Source organism: Myotis davidii, unplaced genomic scaffold (genome assembly GCF_000327345.1).
Source record: "Myotis davidii unplaced genomic scaffold, ASM32734v1 scaffold573, whole genome shotgun sequence".
NCBI lineage: Eukaryota > Metazoa > Chordata > Mammalia > Chiroptera > Vespertilionidae > Myotis > Myotis davidii.
Window position 1 is genome coordinate 3,804,982 of NW_006285997.1, and position 25,539 is coordinate 3,830,520.

The 25,539-nt window shown below is 44.1% G+C and overlaps 1 protein-coding gene across 1 annotated transcript in view; it reads right to left on the reverse strand.

Annotated features, from left to right (window-relative positions):
* BMPER (BMP binding endothelial regulator) overlaps positions 1 to 25,539 on the reverse strand; it is a 200,136-nt gene that overhangs the window by 134,197 nt on the left and 40,400 nt on the right. Inside the window, 3 exon segments of the mRNA XM_006757207.2 lie at positions 8,983 to 9,065; positions 13,486 to 13,576; positions 16,725 to 16,807. Of these exon segments, the coding sequence (XP_006757270.1) occupies positions 8,983 to 9,065; positions 13,486 to 13,576; positions 16,725 to 16,807 (257 nt within the window).

The window sequence follows — 25,539 nt, forward strand, 5'->3', positions numbered from 1 at the left end:
GTTGCAGTTTGCCGACCACTGGAAGGAAATACTCAGAGAAACAAGCAAAGATTAATTTTCAAAGATGTTTGTTGCATCATTCATAATAGCTTAAACTGAAAACAGTATTAATTTTAATACCAGAAAAATTATTAAATAAATTCTAGCCTATATGATCCTATTAACCAATGTCACCCCAATAAATTTATTTTTTAATTACAGTATACAGGCAGTCCTCAGGTTACGTCAGACTTGACATAGGTCATTTCGTGGTTGTGTTGCCATCTCCTATTTTTTTATTAAAAAAAAAAGTTATGTCATTTCGATGTATGTACAGATGTGCTTTATGTTTTTATTATTTAAAAACCTATATGTAGTATTATAGCAATACAGACACACACACACACACACACACACACACACACACTCCTCCTTCAAAATGTTTGTATCCTTAACTAATTATCCTATGAGTTTAGCCTAAGGCCCATGGTCGGCAAACCGCGGCTCGCGAGCCTTTTAATACCAGAAAAATTATTAAATAAATTCTAGCCTATATGATCCTATTAACCAATGTCACCCCAATAAATTTATTTTTTAATTACAGTATACAGGCAGTCCTCAGGTTACGTCAGACTTGACATAGGTCATTTCGTGGTTATGTTGCCATCTCCCATTTTTTTATTAAAAAAAAAAGTTCTGTCATTTCGATGTATGTACATATGTGCTTTATGTTTTTTATTATTTGCTGTATTTACCACAAGTGAAGGTCAGGAATTGTTATCTTTCTTTTAAATTTCTTTTTACTGTTTCACTTCATTACTGCTATGTATGTGCTCTCATATGAGTGACGTAGGTGCTTACGTAGGTGAGTTCTGACTTAAGGCGAAATCATGTTACATCGCCGTAGGAACGGCTCTCCAACGTAACCCAAGAACATGCTGTACTGATAGAATATTATGTAACTACTAAAAATTATTTTACAATGACTTTTTAATGAAATGGAGATGTGCTCACAATATAATATTAAATGAAAATAACCAGGATGCAAAATTACATACAAAATGTGATCCTACCTAGTTATATAACTACATGTAAATATAAAGAAAAAACGGTTGGAAGGAAATATATCAAATTATATCATCAGTAGTTAACTTTGAGTTGTATAATTATTTCTGTTTTTCAATATATCTGGACTGCTTATAATTACCATATATCTTATGTTGGCACATATATTTATTACCTTATACATAGCAAACACAGCACTGTTGCAGAATGATTTGATTTGGGGGTTATTTTTAAGAAATATATCTAAGCCAATGCACTGTAATTATCTGCAGAGAAAAAGTGAAATGCCTTCATCTTTGGGCATTCAGTGCCTAACGTATAGTGTCTAATGCACAGGAGACATTCTACATTCTTAAATTAATAAATGACCACTTTTCATAAGTGATGGATGGAAAGATGGAAAGAGGAATGCATAAAGAGTTGAAAACCTCTTCAGCAGTTAGTAAAATTGGTATCTTTCCTGGGATTTTCGGGATTTGAAAGGGGCTCATCGTGTGGCAGGCCTTTAAGAGAATAAAGAAAGAGGGGGAAAAATAAAAGGAATGATTTTCACAAGGATACAATGGCATAAGGTTTCATTGATTGAGCTCATTCTTCTACCAACTCGCAATGTCTATTCCACACTTCGCTCAAATTTGTAAATGCATCTGCTTCTTAGAGAAACAGGAGAAAGCAACTGTTCAAAAGCAATCACACAATTGCCCCCTTCAACCTACCAGGAGGATGCACTTAATTCACAGAACCACTGAGACACATGTCTAGGTATATAATCTCCAAGGAAGGCTTTCCAAAATTGATGCTTCAATTTCATTAGTGGGAATAGATGGGTCCCATCAGATAAACATGTATTCCTATCCATCTTTGGAAGTACAGACAACAAGAATGGCTCTGTCCCAGCAACGATCACATTTTCTGTGTGTATTCACAGCTTCTTGGCTTGGAGATGCGGTGTCTCCATTCTCCAGCTGATTGAGGGTAACAGATATGCCTTCTTCGCCCCCTCTGGCATCACGGTGACAGACACTCGGCTGAGCGCCCAAGGCTGAAATCTGGTATGAGTTTAAACTTGCTTAGACTTGTGAACTTCAGAGAGAGGAAGAATAATTCACATCTTCGTGTGTTAATATCTCTTGCACCAAAACTGGGGTTCTTTGCAGATGCTCATGTCACGTCACCATTATCTCTCCCTCAAAATGTCTGGTTGCTCTTCACTCCATAGATCCAAGTGACATTTCCCACTTTCAAATGCCTACAAACACTCATACATAATATCCCAGAATTGCATTGGTTGGTGGGGAGGGATGGAGAATGGAAGGGAAATGACATGTGGCTTTTTAATCAGGCAGTTCCGGATTTCAGCTCTTAGTAGCTCTTTGCCCTGAGGCAAGCTACTAAACTAATCAGAACCTCAGCTTCTTCATCAAAACAATGGGGCTCATACCTCCTTTGCTGCAGAACAATTTTGAAAATGAACATTAAAGCATCTGGCATGGGGTATACACTCAGTAAAATAGCTATTGTTATTAGTAATGTCTCTGTAATTAATTCACTTGCTGATTTGTTTCCAAACTGTGTGTTTTCCTCTAAATGCTCAAATGCTATATGAGAAGTTTTCTTTCTAACTATTTTCCCTATTGACTCATTTTTAGGATGATGGCTCCTGGGTAGAAAAATAACTTTGCAGGGTGATTCAACTATAAATTATATAAAGAACCTTAGAAAACACAAAAAATAAAGACATATATGGGGATTAAAATTCTGGATTTGGCCTGAAAACATATGAAATAGAATTCAAAAACTATAAATCATTTCCAAATCAAATAAAATTTGGCCCCCTATTGATTTTGGAAACTTTTCCTTCTAAGACACTATTTTAAGGCTTTGTCAAGGTAATGACCAACGACCACAGAAAGCAATAAACCCAACTTTGTCTTCTAAGCAGGTCATCTGGATGGTACTGTCAAGAAGCAACAGTCCGACACACAATAGTTGGATTCAATCTAAAGAGAATGGCACTGCAGCAGACCTTCCAATAGAAGCCTCAGCTGACAGATGGATCACAACTGCACAGATACATCCAACATAAAACACCAAGAGCACCGGCCAGTTCCTAAGCAAGATGGAGGCCCCTCCTAATTGTTAAATGCTATCTAGCTCTTAAAGAAAAGCCTAGCCTACCCCCACCCCCTATTGACTATTCCAAACCAAGACCGTCTTGTCCTCAGAGTGATGGTACATCCACGATGCCAAATGGAACACTGCAGCAACACCATCAATATTTCAGCATAGTTTTGCAAACAACTCGGAGGGTTTGGGGCCCACATTGATCTAATTCACTCAATAGTTGCTCAATTCTCCAATTTATTGCCCAGATGTAGCCAAATTCCTCCCTCTAGACAGAAAAGACAAAGAGACAGCCTGTAATGGAAACGCGCTGAATTGCACGTTACAAGTAAGACGGAGGCCACGAGAGGGTTCCACACTGCGGGTCCCAGTCTTGTCAGAGGAACAGCAGTGTGGCTGGGAATACGGCACCTGCATGGCCGTGGCTTCTTGTGGCCACTGAGCTGCTGGGAATGCCCAGTGCTTCCTATTACAGCAAAGCGCACCCTGAAGCCAGACACTGTTACAGGGAGAGATTGGAGGTTCCCCCACCTTGCTACGGGACAAGGTCAAGTCTGAGCGTGGCCCAGATCATCAGTGGGCACTTCCAGCCACTGCATCTTGCTGCCATGCGCAGTGGCAATTTCTGAGGCTGAGAGAACACTTTTCAAGCCAGAGATCTCCAGGGAGTCATCCACATTCCATACAATTTATAATAAGTGCCCCAGCAGCGGGTTATAAATCCGTCTTCCTCTCTGAGCGCTATCAACTGTGATGCGCATCTCAGGGAAATAAAGCAGCAGAATGCGAGAGAGGCAGTGGGGGATACAGGAAAATTGAGCGATGCTTATGAATGCCCTTTATGGACCACGCACTGAAGGTATACAGTCAGCCTTGTACCCCAGTGAAGTGAAATACTAAAATGATCAATCACAACAACATTAGCGATCATTTTCAATATCTGGAAAGTAAAGTATGGTTGCTCTGAAGGGTTCGGCAACAGGACTTCTCTGGTCTGGGAGTCAGAAGGAAGGTGTGGGCTTCTACAGGCAGACGGGTGGGTGTTAACTAGGTACGGGGCACGATAGATGCGAAAGGACAGAAGGAGGACAAAGCAGCCCAGGTCAAGGCCATGCAATGTCAGACCAGTGCTCCTCAAACTCTATTCGGCAAATGAATTCTCCGAGAAGCTTGTGAAACTGCATTTCAACTCAGCGGGCCTGGGGAGGGGCCCAAGGTTCTGCGTTTCTAAGAAACTCTGGGATGAGGCCAAGGCTGCGGGTCTGATCCACACCGTGTGCAGTGAGGACCTGAGGTTCTGCCCAGAGGCCAGAGCAGAGAGAACGAAAGAACTTGGCAGAGGTCAGGGGCCTGGGTCTAAGAGGGGTGGGAACCATGGAGATCTCCATTTCCTTTGTTCTCACCAAACAGCCGTCCTCGGAGTTCATTCCCGGGAGACAGCACTTTGCAATCTCCGAAGCGTAAGTGAGAGCAAAGGTGTTTATGCACTTCAGGGCCTCCAAGAGCCAATAAAGCACGGCTCCTTCATCACAGACAGCCCATTAACAACCCATGTTTATTAGTAAAAATCCTCGGAACTTAATACGCCTTTGTCAGCAGAAGTAATTGATCTTGGCCGGTTAATTTGGCTGCTTTTACAGACTGAGGACTTGCCACTCTTTTAAGAGCATCCGACAGCTCCGTGGGCTTCCTTCCCTTCAGCCAGCAGTTTCCAAGAGCCCCGAGGCTTCTTACAATCGTTCTCTCGGAAAGAGAGCACAGACATCCCTCAGTGGCACGTTGGTCTTCGGCCTCAGAGGCCTGGGACACACGGGATTTCACAGAAAGGTCTGCGCCCACTGCCACCATCCCGTTCCTTGCAAATTGCCTGACAAAGGCATGCAGGGCTGTGTGCTGTTCCATGAGGCAGGTAATAAAAGCTCAAGATTAAGCAAAGCGAGGCAGATGTGTGCTTTAACCAGTGCTTGGTATAAACTATATGCTTTCCTTCTGCCTTAGGAGAGAGTCAACTTCTTTCCCTTTTAAAATTAATACAGAGCCCAGCCAGTGTTGCTCAGTGGTTGAGTGTTGACCCATGAACCAGGTCATGGTTGGATTTCCAGTCAGCGTGCATGCCCAGGTTGTGGGCTCGATCCCCAATGTAGGGTGTGCAGGAGGCAGCCATAAATGATTCTCTCGCATCATTGATGTTTCTCTCTCTCTCCCTCCCTCTCCCTCTCCCTCCTTCCCTCTCCCTTCTTCTCTGAAATCAATAAAAATATATTAAAAATAAAATAAATATAGGACTTACTCAGACTGAACACAGGCCATGAGGAAGACACACTAAATGACTCAGACAACTCTGAGGAACAGCCAGAGGGGCTCAGGTCTGCACCCCCTGGTGAGTACTGGGACTCTGGAGAAGGGATTCTCTTGGCTCTCTTATGTATCTGAGTAGATGGGGGGTGCTACGGTTTCACAGGCAATAGGAAAGGATTCTTCACATGAGTCATGATGATATTCACCCCTAAAAATGTCAAGCGCTCTGCTTCTGGAACGGGTCAGAGTGAAATTGTGAAATCCTCTCCAGTTATCTTCAAACGTCAGCATGCGCTCAGCTGTCTGGAACGCCCGCCGTATAGACGTCCCGACCCGAGTCAGGATGTAAAATCATGGGTCAGGCATGTGTTTCACTATCTGAAGAAGCCATCTCAATGAGATGGGTGTCTCTCCAGTCGTCCGCCTCCGTCACCACATCACAAAACCATGGGTAGACAGAGCTTCCCAAATTTGAAGAGTGTAACTAAGGTGGTTGGATACAAAACACAACCCAGCTGACATATACAGTACTTACTAGAGGGGGGGGGGGGGCAACTGGAAGGGTTGGAGATTCATTTATCAGAGACGGGTAATATTCACGAAGGATTCACAGGTGCACAACTCCAGAGGCAGTGGTCTGAGGCAGAGAGCCATCTAATGAGATGGGGATATCTATCTAACAATAGCTATTCTTCCCCAGCAAGAAGGGGCTGGTGGCTTTAAAGGGCAAGAATGTCACAGTTTGGAAGAGAAGACAGTCCCGGTTTTGGCGTGCTGTGTCACAAAGGCATGTACCTCAGTTGCAGGCTTGATCCCCAGCCCTGGTCAGGGCAAGTGCGGGAGGCAACCAATTGATCTATCTCTCTCACACTGATGTTTCTCTCTGTCTCTCCACATCCCTTATACTCAAATATCTATGAAAATATATCCTTGAGTGAGGATGAATAATAATAATAAAAAAAAACACAAAGCCCTGACCAGTTTGGCTCAGTGGATAGAGCATCGGCCTGCTGACTGAAGGGTCCCAGGTTCAATTCTGGTCAAGGGCATGTACCTTGGTTGCGGGCACATCCCTAGTAGGGAGTGTACAGGAGGCAGCTGATCGATGTTTCTCTCTCATCGATGTTTCTAACTCTCTATCCCTCTCCCTTCCTCTCTGTGAAAAATCAATAAAATAAAAAAACACAAAAAAACGCCCAAGCTATTTTAATAAAAAGCTGCAGAGGGGTTAAGGATACGTATGTAATACCTTAATCAATAAAGAAAAAAAAATAACAAGCTGCAAAAAAAATTTTTGTATTCTCAAAAATAAAAACTGCTCTGATGGCCCTCTCATACCCAAACTTACTCACACGTGTCCTATCCCCAAGCACGGCTCCGCCCTCTCTGCTGCTCGTCCTATCAGAGCCATTAGTGGCTCCAAAGCGCTGAGGGTAACAAAAGAGAACTAGAAAGAATATAGGATTAGGACTATAAGAACATGAGCAATCAGATGTAGGGGTACAGAAAATGATATCGAATATAGGTCTGCAGAGAACTCACTGAACAGGAAAGCTTGGGCAACCAACATCATTGAACTTTTATTTCTTCAACCAAAACTGAAAGCAGGACTCCCAGGGCCCTGAGCTTGGCCCTCAGGTGCGTTGTGCTTAGAAACACATGTACTCCAAATGCCTTGAGTGCATCTGAGTTTGTGACCCTGCATATATGACCTCCAAACTCACTTCCGCTCCCCAACACTGAATTACTTCGCATGACTGTTATTGTTAAATCTACAGGATCTTCCATCCTCTTTCCACGTCCCAAATCCCACCCCACCCCCTCAAGGAGGCTCATCTGCCCAGCCTTGGCATACCCTTCCGGGAAAGATGGTTTGTTTAAGTGCAGATTTGAAATTTCCTACTTCAGAGGTGCCTTGTTTTTCCTCAATCTACCGAAAAGAATGGGATACACACACAAAATTATCAGCAAACTTTACAGCTGCCAATAGGAAAAAAATAAGCAATATTTAATAGCAAATAGAAATTATCTATATAAAAACAAAGCTATTTATCCACATGGAAGTGGAATCTGAATATGCAAAATCATGTTCATTTTCATTAGTCAATTATCTTTGTTTTTACATATTACAATATGATGTGCATTATATACCTCATATTACTGATATATACACATATATCCTCTCCTTCCCAGTCTCCCTCCCCATTCCTTCTTTCCTCTCCCTTCCCCTTACAAAAACACCCTCCCCTGGGTCATGATTACTTCACTCGGGACTCTCTAAGTTGTATGTGCTGTAGGAAGGGGAAAGAGGTTAGGAAAGACGTGTAGAGAAATGACAAATGCTGTGATTTACAATGATCCACATATGATTCTACTTTGGTGAAATTACGATGCTAGAGTTCCCCATTATTTTTAATATTCTGAGATGCACACTGTATGTTCTTTATGACAAAAGATTAAAAGCTTTAAAAATATATGGTGTAAATAACTTGGAATGGCTTGTTAAGACTAGGTTCCCATCATCACTGTGACCACCATCATCACCAATGATTTTACTCCAAATTTAAAATACATAAATAAAAAGATCCCCTCCATCAAACCTCAGAGGGAAGGTAGGGGAGGGTGGGGGTAAGGGGGAGAGATCAACCAAAGGACTTGTATGCACGCATAAAAGCCTAACCAATGGACACAGACAATAGGGGGGTAAGGGCATGAGTGGGAGGGTTGGGGGATGATGGGGGGATAAGGACACATATGTAATACCTTAATCAATAAAGAAATTAAAAATCAAAGATCCCCTCAACATCATCACATCAGCCAAGTTCCCGTTTTCATTCCTAAGCACTCTGAAGATATCCTTGGTGCATGAGTTACAAGTCAGCAATGCTTGGAGAGGCAGGTCTGTGGCTTTGCCTCACCAATCCCTACTCCACCCCGAACCCACAGCTTAGGGGCCACTTCCTCCTGTTTATTCCCCCAACACAACTGACCAATCTTTAGACCAGGTTCTCCACCACACAGAATACATTGAGGCGAGCTGACCCCATCTGCTTCCCATTTGACTAAAAAACTCAACAGCTGCTTCAGCAAGAAGCTTCTTTGCCCAAAGAGCAGAGAATCCATGTCTCCCCAAAGAAGATGCAAGTGGAGGAAAATCAGCCTCTTCCCCTCATTCCTTAGACCAGTGATTCTCAATCGGGAGTGACCTTGTTCTCAGGGACAGGTGGCAGTATCTGCAGACATTTTTGGTTGTCAAAACTGAGGGCGAAAGTGGATGCTGCTAAACATCCTACAATTGCACAGAACAGCTGCCACGACAAAGACCTACCCAGCCCCGAATGCTAACAGTGCCAAGATCTAGCAATACACCTGCCATAGAGAGATGAGCTTTCCCCCGGGGTCCACAGCAGGAGGGAGAGAAGGAAAGACTATAAGGAGAGTCAGGGCTGCTCGTGGTGAGTCCCAGCTGCAATTAACCAGAAGGAACATCCTCGGACTACCCAGGGCAGTACTTACAACGCAGGAACACTTGGTGCACTTGTCTCCTTCGGGCTGAAAGTCCTCTCCTTCTTGGTACTGCACACCCTCAAACACACAGCCTGGAAAGCAAAGGAGAGTTTTGAATGAGGGCAGCAGCCTTTGTTCAATTTGACCCTATTTTTCTATCCATTGCTCGTCCATCTCCCATCTCCACCTTGAAGAGCATCCTCTTTAACCAGAGGACAATATCACTTCATAGTAAGAAAAAAGAAAGACAGGGAGGAAGGGAGGGAGGGAGGGAAGGAGGGAGGGAGGGAGTGAGGGAGGGGGGGAGGGAGGGGAAAAAAGACCAAAAGAGTACAAAAGATTGACATGGGCCCAAAAATCTCAAGATGCTTGAAAGCACATCAGAGGTTGGGCCCAGGTCAGCCTGAGGGGGACCAGTGCACAGTGGTGAGTCCTGCAGAGCCTGTGGAACTCACCATGACCTCACTGACCACGGCCAGGGGGACCAACGCCAGAGGCGACAGACAGAAGAAGTCCCAGTGAGAGAAACCAATGATGAGCTAAATAGCAAATGACCTAAAGAGCTGCCACTCGATGAGTAGCAGGAATTGCCCAGCCTCTACCAGGCCCTCCATACCCATGATTTTACTCCATCTTCACCAGTGAGCTACCAAGTAGGGACTTTTGTCACTGTCCCCAAAAATGGGGAAGACGTGGCTCTGAGAGAAGTAACTCACCCAGCTGGCCAGGGGCAGAGCTGGGATTTAAACTCAGTTCTGACCCACTGGCCGCACCGCACAAATAACCAGGCACCAAGACAAGAAGGCACAAAGGTAGGTCAGGAGGTACCCACAGGTTTTCAGTCCCACCCTTTGTCCTGTTAAAGGGGTTGTGTTCCCCCACCAAGTCTGGATAAAAATAGGACCAGAAGCCCAGGAGGTGTCTCCCATTCAGAAAGATGCTCAGGACACTATTATATTCGTAACAAATCTCACAAATGACCTAGAGCATAGCTGGCCAGTAATCCCCTATCACCCAGGCTATGGGGGGACTGTCAGCTAGTCCTCAGGTCCGTGCTCAGGAGGCACTTTGCCAGAATAGCTGAGGTCACTCTCCACATAACAGACAGTGCTGGAGGCAGCAGTCTGCCAGCCAACATTCAGCAAAGAGGGCTCTTGCAAAAGACAGCCTCATGCCCCTGGGAGTGAGTGTTCAAGGCCCGCCAACTGAACTCATCAACAGAACCCACCAAAGCCTTGAAGCAGCTGGTACCTTCCAAGAAGAAACAAGTATGACCCTCATCCACCTGATGTGGCGGCTGGACCTGTTCACTTTAAAGCCGGATATAGAGCCCTTTGTTCACTGAAAGGCGTGGAGCCAAACACTACTGAGCCTGATGCTGAATAACTGAGTGAAACTGCTTGTTGATGCCCACGCCCAGCCTTCCGCCACCTCCTTGCTGTTCCCATTGATTAGGGAAGACCTGGTGAACCCATGGCCCTCCTAGTGGCTGTGGCTCAGCCTGGCTCATCAAGGCAGGTACCCGGTCATCTCTTTACAAAGGACGCTGCCAACAAAGGGTCTTCCATTCTTTCATATGTTTGCACCACTGATTCTGTCAGACAGATTTCCAGATGATTAACCACAACAATCCACATTTGACAACTTCAATAGGGAATTTTAAATGAAAATTCATGCAAACTGTTCCCATCACAACTCGCCATCTTTGAACAAAGGGTCGGGAGGAAAGGAAGGAGCAGACAACCAAGAATGCCCTGAAGTGTGTCTCAGGAGGAAGCTGACCACAGACTCTGCATGTTTGTCATTATGTGGAAAAAGCAGCCCATGATCAGTGACAGATGCCAGTCCTGAGTTAATGAAGGAGAATGTCCCACAGCTTCCCTTGAGGGTCCCTGTCTAGACTTAGCTGAGACCACCCTCCCAAGACAAAGGGTGACACATTCTGGATGTGGCCTCTGATTTGCATCCCGAAGGTTGGCCTTTGAAACTGAGAAAGGGAAAAAAAAAGAGTTTGAAAGAAGGTGGAAGATCTTTTTAAAGAGAACCTTGAAGCCACTTCTGTCACAGTCTATGCATTAAGTTAATAAAAAAGATTCCCTTCAGTTCAAGGGGATGAGCCACAGAGCCAACTTTAAAAAAAAAATATATCTTTTATTGATTTCAGAGAGAGAGGCAGAGAGTGAAAGAGATAGAAACATCAATGATGAGAGAGAATCACTGATCTGTTGCCTCCTGCCCACTCCCTACTGGGGATTGAGCCCGCAGCTCAGGTATATGCCCCGACTGGGAATCAAACCATTACCTCCTGGTTCATAGACTGATGCTCAACCACTGAGCAAATCTTTAAAGTTAGCAACAGTTGATTCTTGACCCCATAGTGGAAGGCACAGAGCTTGCCCAGCTGTCAGGGCCTGGTGTGTGCCACTGGCATGCTAACTTACAAGATTTGCCTCCCAAGGCATCTGAAACCAAGCAGAACAGTTATCATGGTGTGTGGGAGGTGGGAGGTAGTACAATATGGTGGCCATGAGAGAGGAAGCCAGACCCTAACTCCACCTTTGGCCTCTTCTCACTCACAGGTCTTATTCCCATTGGGTCTCATTCCTTCCTCTATGAACTTCGGGCAGTACCTCACTGGTGGGTCAAGTGCATTCAATAGTGTGGTATGTACAGTCATGGAGTTCACCCTTTCCTTCGGGGAACTCAACCAAAAACAAAATGGAAGCAGTTGCTCAAATATGGTAACTTCAATTGCTGAAATAAAGTCACTTTGTCACTCTGATGTTTGTACACTCACACTTTCAAAAGCAGCCAAAAAAATATGACTATCTCCTGACTGAAGAGGAATGTTGTATGTGCTCAATGGATTCTGTATCAATAAAACAACAGTCTACTCAACATTACTAAATTCATATTTAAGAGCTATGACAATTTTAAAATCTATACAGCATTAAAAAAAAAACTGCTCTGTTATCCATCTCAAGCTTGGAATTACCTGGGAGGGCTGGGTCCCACCCTCAGAGATTTTGATGAAATTGCTCTGTGATGCAGCCTACACATCAAGATTTATTTTTGAAAACTTCCTGGGTGATGTTAATGAGCAGCCTTGAAAACTAGTGATCTAACTTAATAAAGATCTTTTAGGCACTTATGAGTATGGCTACATGATACAAAGCATATTTAGTGCACTCAGGAGAAAAAAGTGATTATGGAAAGAATTATCAACCAGTTTTTGGTCTTCATGAAAGCTCATCCAATAATACTCCACAGCAGTCCCACTGTGAAAAGGAAGATGGGCTCAGTAAAGACTGTGCAGGGCCCGACTGGTGTGGCTCAGTGGTTGAGCATCGATCTATGAACCAGGAGATCATGGTTTGATTCCCAACAGTGCACAAGCCTGGGTTGCAGGCTCGATGCCCAATAGGGGGCATGCAGGAGGCAGCTGATCAATAATTTTCTTTCATCATTGATGTTTCTCTCCCTCTCCCTTCCTCTCTCTCTGAAAATCAATAAAAACATATTTTTAAAAAATGAGAAAAAACTGTGCGGGGAACTTAGGAAGGTCAGAAGTAGTGGAGAGGGGCCTGTCCTTATGTCATTTGAAGATGAGAAAAGACCAGACCTCAGAAGGGACTCGGGTCTGAATATATTTCAGACAGCATGGAGGGGAACAGCCGGCGCCTGAGCAGGGAGCCTCATCTTTGCCGAGCGACCCACCGTGTGGCCATAGCCATGACCCAGGAAGGTTTGCAGAACAGAAGGCTCTTTGGAGATTAACCTCAAAAGCAAGGAGGAGTTGTGGGTATCACCTCCAATGAGGAAAACACTCTGTGAAAAACCCCAAATGCAGAACATCTGTCTAAGAGGATGGGCCAGGGGCTTAAGGGCTCAGGAAAATATCTCTCACCTCACAATCCCCGGGCTCAGGCCTAGGGCGAGCAAAGGTGCAGGAGGCCTTGGTAATCCTGCTCGGAGGCGAGAGGAAGCCCTCCAGCCACTGAGAGGAAGGAGCCCCCCACGGTCAGCTGGGCTGCGGGGCCTCTGCAAAGACCTGGGCCCAACTTGCTGCACCAGGCGGACAGCGGAGGCCAGCACAAGCCTAGGCTGACTTCCCTCGGGGCCACAGCTCTCGGTTTTCAGCAAACATCTGGTTACCTCATCACCCAGCTCTGGCCAAGGGATTGCAAACTGAAGCAGTAAAGACATTTCTGGTAGCGAGGCAAAGCCACAGCCTCTCCTTCCAAAATAAGCGTTACCTGCGGCCCGTGGAGTGGAAAGCAGGCCGCTGAGCCCCGAGCAGCCACATGCCAAGACCTACAGCGCGTTGCCTTCATCCGGGCTCCCAGGGAGGCCAACCGGAAATTTCTAGGCAAAGAAGTTTGCTCTCTAACCCATTAGGTGCACAGATGTAAAGGGAGAAACAGTCCGGTCGGGAGAGGGGAACAGCAGGCATTCTGGACAGCGCTCAGAGGTTCCAGCAGTAACTGCAGCCTCCCCGTCCTGGGAGTTTACCTGGACACGTGGGGCAGCACAGTCCCAGATCCTTGGAGGGATTTCTACAATGCACGACGCACCGCACCTCAGACTCAGTGACCACGCCTTCCTGAAAAACAGAACAGCAAGGTCAGCCCAGAATCCCCGCTGCAGACTCATTCACTTTTGGAAAGTAACCAAGGTAACTGGAGGGGAGTCCCAACACAAACGTGCAAAGCGAGAGTGGTGTCAGGTCCAGAGGTACGTGGCCCAGATGAGGTCAGATCTCCCTGGCTCAGCCCATGGAGGCTAGTTCCTCACCCTAATCTTACTCTTTCTCTTTGGCCCTATTTTCTTTCTTTCTTTTAAATCTAATGTTTAAGCCTGACCAGCATAGCTCAGTGGTTGAGCGGGGCCCCAGGAACAGGAGGTCATGGTTCGATTCCCGGTCAGAGCACGTGCATGGGTTGCGGGCTTGGTCCCCAGTAGGGGGTGTGCAAGAGGCAGCCGATCAATGGTTTTCCCTCATCACTGATGTTTCTATCTCTCTGTCCTTCTGCTTTCCTCTCTGAAATCAATAAAAATAATTTTTTAAATAAATAAATCTAGTGTTTAAGACCCTGATGTCAGTTAGTAGCCTGCAGTGCCTTGCTGTTCATTCACAATTGTTTTTAAGTTTCAACACTTACTGTATTTTCTATCACTGTCATTATACTGTAAGCCATTAATTTTGAGGCAAAGAGTATGAACAATAATATCCCAGACGGGTATCTGGAGACGTAAATCCTAACACTTCTAGAAATACCTAGACCAGCTCCGCAATTTAGACATTCCACTCTGCCTCCTTGAGAGACTGGCTCGCCAACATCCACTGAAGAGACTAGATAAAACGATTTTTAAGTTCAGAATACCTATGTCAAAAGAGAGACTTCAGAGCATTATGCTAAGTGAAATAAGCAAGTCAGTGAAGGAAAAACACCACATGATTTCACTCACTCATGGACAATAAAGACCATTATAAACTTATGAACAAAAATAGATACAGAGGCAGAGCAGCCTCGAACAGACTGTCAAAGCAAAATCAAGTGACTCATTTATAAATTGATCCTGGGATTCTAGTATTTTAACGTCAACTGAAACATTACTTAAATTAATGTTTAGAGTTGGCTTTTGAAGAATGTTCACCATATTCTCTACCTATTTTATACATGGATTTGTGTCTGTGTGTTTGCTGACTGTTTAGTCTTATTTTGAGGAGAGGTGTAGCACAGGCTAAAAATAAAGTAACCATCTAATAAATAGATGCTTTTCTTCATCGTGTCTGCCACCAGTGCATCTCAATCCTACAAGGAAGGGTTCTTTCCTACATGTCTTCATATCTGTCAGGCCGGAGGCGTCTGCCACCAGTGGAGTTCATTGTGATCTATATCACAGTGGGAAAGAACAAAGCAGCTGCCAAATTTCTGTAAGAGACATCAAAAAAGGACCTGTGCTTTAGTTATATAACTGAAGCAATGCAAAGAGCTACGGCTCAACATCCATTTCCCTTTATTATCTGCAATCCAGATGGAGAATTCAGGTTTGCATGAATTTCCTGTCTCATCTTCAGAGCATCCTCTGCCAGTAAAAAATGAGAAGCAGAAAATCAAGGTGAATTTTTCACCATCAGAACTCCTTTGGTAGCAGGGTCTAAGAAATAAGCTCGAATTCAACGCAAATGGAAATAAACCAGATCATCAGACCAGCTGTTATCCGTCTGGTACCTAGTTGGACCCCAGACACGCAGGCTCTACCTGACGTGATTTTAATGCCTGGTTCCTCATTGCTTACCACCACCCGGTGTGACAGTACCAGCCTCATTTTGCGGGGATGGAAGTGGGGTCCAGGGAGGTTAGATAGCAAGTGCCATGAGTGGCAGGCCCACAGGTCCCTTGCTACATTGCACTCTCTCCTCTGTCACTGAACCTGTGGGCATTTAATAAGAACATGAATAGGAAAAATTCAGATTTCAGTAAACTAAATGTAAATATAATTTCTAAAAATATACTTTTATTGATTTCAGAGAGAGGAAAGGAGATAGAGAGATAGACACATCTATGAGGAGAGAGAATCATTGATCAGCCGCCTCCTGCACACCTCCCACTGGGGATTGAGTCCACACCCCGGGCATGTGCCCCGATCAGGAATCAAATGGGTGACCTCCTGGATCCTGGGTTGATGCTAAACCACTGAGCCACTCTGGCCAGGCTAAATGTAAATGTTTGAGAGAAGATCAGAGAGACTCCTGGCCAGTGTGGCTCAGTTGGTTGGGCGTCATCCTGTGCACTGAAAGGTCAGGGCACATACCTAGTTTGTGGGCTTGATCCCCGGTTGGGGATGCATACAGGAGGCCACTGATCCACCTCACATCAATGTTTCTCTCTCTCTCTCCCCCTTTTCCCTTTCTCTCTCTAAAATCAATAAAAACATATTTTTAAGAAAAAGATCAGAGAGAAATATACATTATTATACTAACCTTCCTCCTTTAAATGCAAAAGCATATGCTTAGACAGTGAAATGGGGTGGGGTAGAATGATTTAACAGCACCTTCTCGACAGAGGAGACTTTTAAAATTATGTCCAAATCCAATGAGCATTGTTTAAAGAGCATTTCTCAAGGGGTAAAAAAGAAGTTTGAACATTGAGATTGTGCATTTGTCCTTTTGTTTATCTCGCTGTGTTTCAGAGCTATTACCATCAGAGCTGATGGGGTCAGCGCTCTCTCAGAGTTCCGCAAGCACCAGCCACAGTGGGCTGCTCAGGAGCTGACCTGGTGTTTCTTAAATGAGTTGGGTTGAAGTCATGGAGGTTGCAGTGTACTAATTGCTTTGACTGAATATAGTGCACAGCTTGGCTCCAATTCAAAATGTGTCTGAATCAAAGGAGGAAAACATTACCTCTAACAGTACCTCTTTCTGCTCACAGGAATTTGGGTTTTGCTTAAAGCTGGCTCACAGGAAGTCATGAATTCTCCCCAAGGACGTATGCATCTTCCAGGAGTTTTTTCAGGCACAATGTAACAATGGTGAACAACTTCGCTGTGTGTTTCTAGAAGCAAGTCCTATACAATGTCTATCCTGTACTGTCTTGGTTCGGTGAATGCCACAATCAATATGTACAAGAACACAGTTGGGTTTTGTTGTTGTTTGTTGTTGTTTTGTTCTGTACTGTCTGAAAGAAACTTCTGAGGAGGACTCTACAGATTCCCCTTCTTGGGAGGGTAAGATCGCTGGACCGTACCTGGCACTGGCGCAGGACACAGGGTTCCGCAGGACTCTGCCACTTGAAGGAGCTGTTATAGGTGTTCCCTTCATAGGTGCAACCTAGACCGGAAATGGAAGCAGGAAGACAGGCCAATGATGAATATGGGTTTTTTCCCTTTCTCTTTGAAGCAAAAGAAGTCATGCCGTCTCAACCGGGACTGGTGATCACAGGACCCATCAAATTGCTTTGCTATTCTCCCCAAAACACAACTAAGCTTTTAAAATACCCACTTGGCTTTCGCTTGCATTAATTCTTTGACTACTGAGAAGATTAACTGCACAGACTATATTTTCACATGAAAAAGCATGGATTGATGAGCCCTCTTGGCCAAAACGCATAACCTTGTGCATGACTTTATTTATGCCACATGAAATATGAGGAGGACCGAGGCTAAAACAACACGGTGAAAGGGATCTTATATAAGATTCAGTGGACTCAAAATTGCTGAAGGTCAAGAGGGAAGGTTAAAACATGGTAGGAACTAAAAGCAGAAAATTAAAATATAGGAAATAATTGCAAAATTCCATTTCCATCTGAGTCTCCTGACAAGCTATGATCTTCACCAGCTGAAACCCCCCAAGTCTTGCCTCCCAGCCCTTAGAGCTATGATTTCATATTTCACTTTTATTTATTTCAGGTTGTGAACTAGATTAAGGAAATCTGAAACGGTCAATGTACAGATGATCACATGTTAATTCACTAGCCAAACAGAAGTCAGGCTCACTCATGGAAACAAGCAGAAGCCAAAGGCCAGAGATCCTCAAAAGAGGCCCCAAGCCAGTTAAGTCCCTGTGGAAAGAGCCAAAGAAATAATGATGCAAAGCTCACAGCCTAGATCTTGATTTCATTTGTCTAAATAACACCCTCCTTCCTGAGTGTGACACTTTGTGGGAAGAAGCACCACATATTAGATTATTAGGAGCCCACTGGGCAAAGGGATTGATTTATCAGTGAGAATCTGAGTGCTTAGTCCAAAGAGTACAGTGGCTGGACACACACACGGGATAATGTAGCACTAAAAGGACCCACCTCTTGGTACCAATGATTGACATCTGCCAAGCCAATCACATCAGTTCACATCAGTTTTCCTTGTCCAGGATCCAGGGAGGAGAGTCACCTCCTTCCCTGAATTCTGCTGTGGTCACAACAATAAACCCTTCTTACGACATACAAACAGAATGATAAAGGGCTTCAGAACATTTCGATAGACATTTTCATGGGCTTGGAACCATGCTCTGAATTCCCAGAGGATTATGAATGATTGAAAAGAGCTCAGTAATGCTCTCCTCTCTAGTTCCTACAAATCAAATTACGAAAGTACACAGCTGATTGAAAACATATTAGGGAAATGCTTTCACTATATATTTTTTAATTTCCTTTGCATGAAGTGTTACAGCGATAAAACGTTCAACCACCGGAACCCCTAGCACACTACAAATGCGTACGCCAAACCAAGAATGAATACAGTGAATTTTCAACAATGAAAACCAATATAAAACAATTTGGGCGAGCATAAATCTTCCTGCACTCACGCACTCACAACAGACGCGCCCTGTGCACGTCTGATCCGCTAAGGCAGACTTGCGCGGATAATAAATAACTTGTTCTGAGAGAGGGAGGCGGGGAAATCAGGGGCCAAATCTAATTCGTGTTCAGTCCAAGTAAATATGAGATGCCTGCCAAGTCCGCCCGTGGGGTTTCCAAATATGTTATATATTTTCATCCTCCGGATTAAAAAAAACACACACAAAAAAAAAAACTGAAAGAAAGGGTGATTTTATGCCGCTAATAGGGCAGGCAAAGCTCTTGCCTTTTGACTGTGGAGGAGGAAATGCTTACAAAACCCACACAGACCAAGAAGGGACTGCTGGCCAAGAGGCTGCTCAGCGAGGCCAGCTCATGTGCACGGGCTCCCAGGAGGGGAAAGGCCTCTCTGAATCATCCCGCTCGATGTGGGATAAAAGCTATTGGAACAAGTGGTCCTCGGGGCAGGGAATCCAGCAAGGTTTTCTGCCTCAAGTAACTGTCGATTGGAAGTTTGGCTCCTCTCCCCTATTTCCACATGCAAAGACCACGGTCAAGTTGTGAATTGCTCTACTGCTTCACTGCCCTTGTTTGCCTGTCAGCCTACCACACCTGGCTCCATAGAATAGATTTTCCCAAATGTAGGAGGAGTCTTAGTGACAGAACAGACTCAAAAACACCGGTGATCATCTCTTTGGTGACTACCATGCACATCCGTACCTTTTCCTTCTTCGCCTAACCTCACCAGCATCGGCTAGTTATGGAGACTCCAGTATACCAAGCATGATGGTAGATTCCCTACCTAAGGGATTCTAGGGAATAAAATATTGAAAGAAAGGCTATGCCCACTGCTCTCTGGTTCATAGTCGAAGATAAACATGTTATCCTAAGCCAAACTCTAACACGAGCTATGTGAAGACACATGTACATGCAATCAAAGAGAATCTCGGGTTTACCCTAGAATTAATTCTTATTCTCTGTAAGGCAACTTTCTTTATAGTAAATTCTATTAGCCACCAACTTTATGCTGCTAATACGGCAGACAGGCATTATGTCGCCTTTGTTTTTCTTTTCACCAGAGGAGTAATATACTACATATCTCCTACTGGCCACAGTAGATGAGCAGGCAAAGAAAAGGTTCCATTATACCTTAAGCACACTCGACAGTGCTCCTCAAACTACCTCTGGTGAAAGGCCAATTTGTTTTGTTTTGTTTTGTTCTCCCAATTAAACATGGACTAAAACTTCCATAAACTATAATCAAAATGAATTACTAGAAAATTTAAATTTAAAAGACTAGGACAAAATATAAGCCTAATGCTTTATCATTAAATGTAACACGCATAGAATTACACACTTGAATTATAAAAATTAAAAAAATTAAAAAAGAATTCTAATTGTTTACTCTCCATTCCTGCACTTACCTAATTGTAGACCAGTCGTGGTCTATGGATCATCAGTGGCCGACAAAGCACATTTTGGGGTGCACTATACTGGGGGATGTGTTGTGGGGTCAGGACCAACTCAAAGAAATAATCAAAATATTTCAACCTTAGATAGTTAGAACTAGAAGCCAACTTATTGATAATATAGATTATCTCCTTCACTTTACAGGTGAGAAGATATGCACAGGAAAATCAGAGTAGCTTACTCAAAGTAAGAAGGCATTTCTTGTGAAATTAACACTGGAATCCAAGTCCTGTGCGAAATCGACATGTACACACCCAGGTCTAAACTGGCAGTATTATTTGGGCACTTCCGAATTCATAATACCTTTGTACTGAAGAGTTAAAGGCCCAGGAGAAAAGCCAATTCTATCCTTATAAAATTAAATGAGCAGATCCAAGAACTAAATGAAAGACTGGGTAAGTGGGGTAAGCAAATGAATGGTTAGGCAACCAGTAAAGTAGCGTTTCCTTTCTCTTTAAATATTTTTAAATAAACTTTCGACAAAAGAATTTATAAACATTCATTAGTTTTCGTCTGGCAAGGAAAAAAAAAAAAAAAGCAGTGCCGAGTCCACAAGCTTCAATAAAACCATTGCAGGAGGAGGAAGAGGTTATTTTCTGATAAAATCACTAGACTTCATTTGAACCAATCGTTCTCAGTCTGGGCAATTTTGCCTTCCCCCATTCCCCACCCAGGGCACTCTGAGTAATGGTAGGAGATATGTTCAGTTGTCACAAACGGAGGATCAAGGTGCTACGAACACCTAGTGGGTAGAGGCCAGGGATGCTGCTGGCCATCCTATGATGCACAACAAAGAAGCAACCAGTTCAAACTGCCAACTACGCCAAGGCGGAGAAACCCTGATCTAAACCATCACACGTCGCCCCAAGTGGGTCTTCTTTACAAAACTGAAAAAAAACACAAAAACAAGACGAAGCCAGCTACACTTTTCTGCTGGGTGTATATTGCCTTTTTTGCTTGTTTAATATTTTCAGGGTGGAGAAAAGTTGCAGAGCTTTTTTTTGGTAAACACACATACTCTTAGAGAGAAACTTCGCGTAGTCAATGAGTCAACTCAGAAAACATGTGGCAAGGGAAACGGGAAGAACACAAATAAATTGAGTCCACAATTAAGCAATCAAATTCATTTTTCCTATTAGTGGTGGCCTTTTTCAGTGGCCACAGTATCCCAAGGGAGAGAGAATACCACACATTTTCATCACTCTGTTGTTAAAATAGCTGTTAAATATCATCAGGACTAGAAAGAAAACAGCAATGGCCTTATAACAGCCTTCATCCCACCTGGTTTCACCCTTCTAATCTCAATCCGTCCATTTCTCAAGTTCACATCAGCCCACGAGCAGAGAACTTGATCTTCCCGCTACCAATAAGTCAAGCCCATGCCATGGCCCCAACTTACTTTACCAGCCCCATCCCCTTCATACCTGGAACTCCATCTAGGTCCCTGGGATTATATACCTTTCCTTGATCATAATAAACTTGACTGCTTCTTAAAACAGGTTAAGTTCTTCAACCAAGGCTATCTGGCTTCCACCATCCCACTGACATCCCACTGAAGAGCCAAAACCAAGGACACCCAGTCTTTACCTTTTAGGTCCTCTCTGTGGCCATCTGACCACGCTTTTCTGCTTCTCATACACCCCACACGCCTTCTAGATGCTCTCCTCTAATTATCCTCACTCCCTCCACACCTGCCTCCACTAAGCTTCTGGTTCTTTCTCACCTGGACCATCACAGAGGCTCATTGACTGTTTCTCAAAGAAACAGGGCTTTCTCAAGCATCCTCCTGCACAGCTACAAGTGTGGGCTCTTTCAAATCCCCGTCTTACTATCTCATTCGCACAGCTGAACTCTAACAGTGACTGGTTCACAGCCTGGCTGAGGTATAGACTGGTACCCCCAACCTTCCTTCTCCAGACCAACTGGATCCGAGTCTCTGGAGGTAGGAAGTGGAGCCTTTACAAGTCAAACTTCGTACCATATAGAGCTCTCGGGCCTGGCCTGTGCTCACTGCTCATTCTCTTACCTGCTGTTCCCAAACTCCCTCCATGCAGGCATGCCACACTTAGAATCTGCCCACCCCACCAATATGGCCAGAAGGTCTCATCCCAATGTTTTGTAAATATCGGTCCCTGCTTGAAAAACCCAGATCTTACCCATTCCCTTCATCTCCATCATCCCCACAGTGACACACACCCAGGTCACCCAGGTTCTCCTTGACTTAACTAACTCCTCCTTCAAGATTCATCTTAAGGTCACCGCCTCTGGGAAGCCATCCCTACTCAGGGCATGCCCTTCTCCATGCACACGTGGGCTCTGAAATATCCATGTCCAAATACTTTACAGTACTTTGTGTGTAGCTGGTGCCTCATCACTGTTTACTTTCACTGGTAATGAACAGGAAGTTCCAACACAGAGCCATTCCCAGAAACCACGGCGGCGAACACAGGAAGCATGACATTCCCTGGACCTCCTGTCTTCTCCTCTTGGCAGGTGGACAGTTCCGTTCACTATTCCACCCCCAGAAACAGCCAGCTTTCCTGGATCTGTGTCTGCTAACCGACTCCTTCCTCCTCTGCGGACCAGGCAGGCTATGACAGAACACAATCTGGAAAGCCCTTTAGCATCCCACCATCTACCAAACCTTCGAAATGACAAGTGTATCAACACTTTCCAGCCCCTCTTCCCACACTCTTCAAGACTCACCTCCAGCTGATTTTCAGAAGGTGTCTTTTTCTTTCCAAAATCCACTTCTGTCCCCAAAATTACTAGTTTATTCTTGTCCGTTGGGGACAGAGTTAGCATGCAAACTATGACAGTTACTTAAATTAAACCGAACTAGGGGTCTTTGAAGTCAGTTCATGCCGCATGGAGCAGGGTGGCAGAGCAGGCGGGTCTGCCAGGCTTTGCAGCTTCCGGGCCACCTGATCCGGCACCCAGCCCTGGACTTGGTCAATGAGCCCCAATTCCCCCAGCCCATGCAATTTGTGTAATGAACCACTTTTCAGACGCTGTTCTCCAGAAACATGTAGAAGTAGAGTCAGGAGGGATAAACATAAAATTGGACCAGCCATTCTAGGGCTTAAATGGTGTCCTTAGGAGTTCATTGAAAACAGGCCATTACTACTCTTCCAGGCCCTACCTCCCGGGGATCCTGCAGGCAATGCTGCTTATTTGGGGCTAATGGAGATTTTATAGCCAAACCATTTCCTCGATCCCAAGAGAAAGAATCAGACCCATGAACCGAGTTCTTAAAGAGGAGCCTTCTGGCCACAACATTTGTTTTCATAGCTTTTTTGTTTTGTTTTCCAATTAGGACTTAAATATATGATTGAAATGAAATCATCAGCAATAGAAAGATAAATGATAGAAAGCTCTACTTAATTTTGATGGCTTTAGAAATAAAACCCCGAATATACAGAAATATCAGATGAGTACAGATGGCGTGCAAGTTCGGCTCATTTCACCAATAAAAAGGAACACAAAAATCTCCATGTGACTGCCTTGGATATCTATGTGTTTATTGGAGACTATAAAGTGATGGAATTGTGTGGCTTATAGAACCAGCCTCTGAACTGCCTGGGATTATGACATACACACTATCTGGCATACATCAAGGTAGTAACACAGATTCTATGAGGCAAAACTAACTCAGTATTCTATTTGGTGTAATATGTCTTCAAACTTTTAAAATAATTAATACAATAAAGGAAATAACGCAATGTGTTAAGGGGAAAAAATACTTGCAACCACTTTTTTATATGAGCACATGGTCCATCACTCCTGCATTTGCTCAGTTCTTTCAGAATCACCCCTAAATGTGGGAGTGCGTCCACCCCCGGCTGAGTCAGCATTGCAGCCGATATTCCACCCTCAGCTCCCCACTGTCAGAGCACACGCCCACTGTGGGCAGAAGAGAAAGAGGGAAGCTGAGCTCACGCTGAGCAAAAGTGGGAAAGGGAGGAAACATGGGAGAGCCCGTCCTGTGAGGTCACCAGGCTGGTTTTCTGATGTGGGCAGGAGATGTTGGTCACCGAGGTGATTGCCAAGGATGAGTTCCAAAAACTACTTTCATAAACGTTAGCTCCGTCATCCTCCAACAGGAGAAGTGAAAAGAAGAGAGAAAATTAAAATCATTGCATAATTATTATAGGTGAGGCATCAGACTTGGCGTTTTCACATTTTATCCCCATAAAATGCTTTCTAGGCAGAGAACATTTTACCCCTAGTTTTCAAAACGAGGAAACCAGGATCCACAAAAGCTACATCACTCTGTGCAGGTCACACAGACACTCTTCATCCTCCTCTGAAATCCACGTTCCGCTCATTAGCTGCGTCCTGCCGGGGCCTGGGAGAAGCTCAGAGAAGATGATTCCCTGGGGAAGACGGCCCCTGCCTTTCAGGGATGCCTTACCATCATGTTCCATGGTGTCTGAAGGCCAATGTGATAAATTAAAATGCAGGCCTTGTAGCCGACGAGGCAGAACCTGGTTTTGAGGATTTATGTTTAAACTGTTCTAAACGCCTGAGCCTTTGGCTCCCAATCACACTGGGCCGCAGGCTTCTGACGCTATGAAGCGACAAACAATAAGAGATCACCAGATTAAATTCAGACACCGCAGGTGGACTCATGCCTTTTTCAGATAGGCACATGTTTCACAGCTCGGTCAGGGTGCATGGTAGCAGCTTAAGAAAATAAGGTCTCCCCACTTTATTCTTGTTTTACAAAATTGTTTTAGCTATTGTAGGTCTTTTGCTTTTTTATAGAAATGTTAGAATAAACTTGCTTATGTGTACAAAATACCCATAAAGGGATATGCTGGGCATATCCCTTCTCATACCATTTCTTAGGTTATGGATGTGAGAAAGTCAGGCTTGATGTACACACCGTCCAGGATCCCATAGACACAGATAATAGTGTGGTGAAGGCCTGGGGTGCAGCAGGGGCTGGGAGGAGAGGTATGGGGGGGATCTGTAATACTGCCAACAATAAAAAAATTGTAAATTAAAAATTAAAAAAAAATAGTTGATAATTTAAAAAGCACAAAACACCGGACAATCTGAGTTAAGCTGCTAAAAGCCCCAATTTTTAGTGTGTTCCAGTTTCCAAGGTGTAAATACTCCCACCATGGTCATTTCGAGCTACCAACACACCACTGTACCCAGAGCTATTTATTAACATCAGAGGCTATTGGGTCTGAGCAAACTTTTCTCTGCCTACAACAGACCAGGAACATTTGGCTAGAGTTTAGGGTATTTTATGGGCATCAGAGGTCAAGCTGTTTATTCTATACTAGAGGCCTGGTGTATACAGATTCGTGCACATTGAGAGGAAATTAATTATTAATATCACTATTTTCCCTGTCTCTATAATAGAAGTGCCAACCAAATTCACAATCAACAATGACAGATCGAAACACACATGTGCAGTTGGCACCAGCGAGAGCTTTATGTGTATCATCCATGTGCAATAGATAATCTTTTATATATATAGAATAAACTTGCTTAATTAGACCTGCTTTCTGATTTAGCTAAACTTTTTCTAGCCCAGTAAAGCACCCAAACTTCTCTTTCAGGTAATTGTCAACAACACAGTAGTAAATATCAACATGAAGCAGATCATTATTGTCCAGCATGCAGAGAGAACAAAGGGTAAAATATTTAACTGTAGCAGTGTTTGACTATATTCCTTGCAATAACAAAAACTTGAAGTCATTTGCAAGGTCCACCATTTCTTATTTCTTTTCAGTTGTATCAAGTTTCTAAGCTTTCTAAATCTCTGTTCTCTGGCCAATGA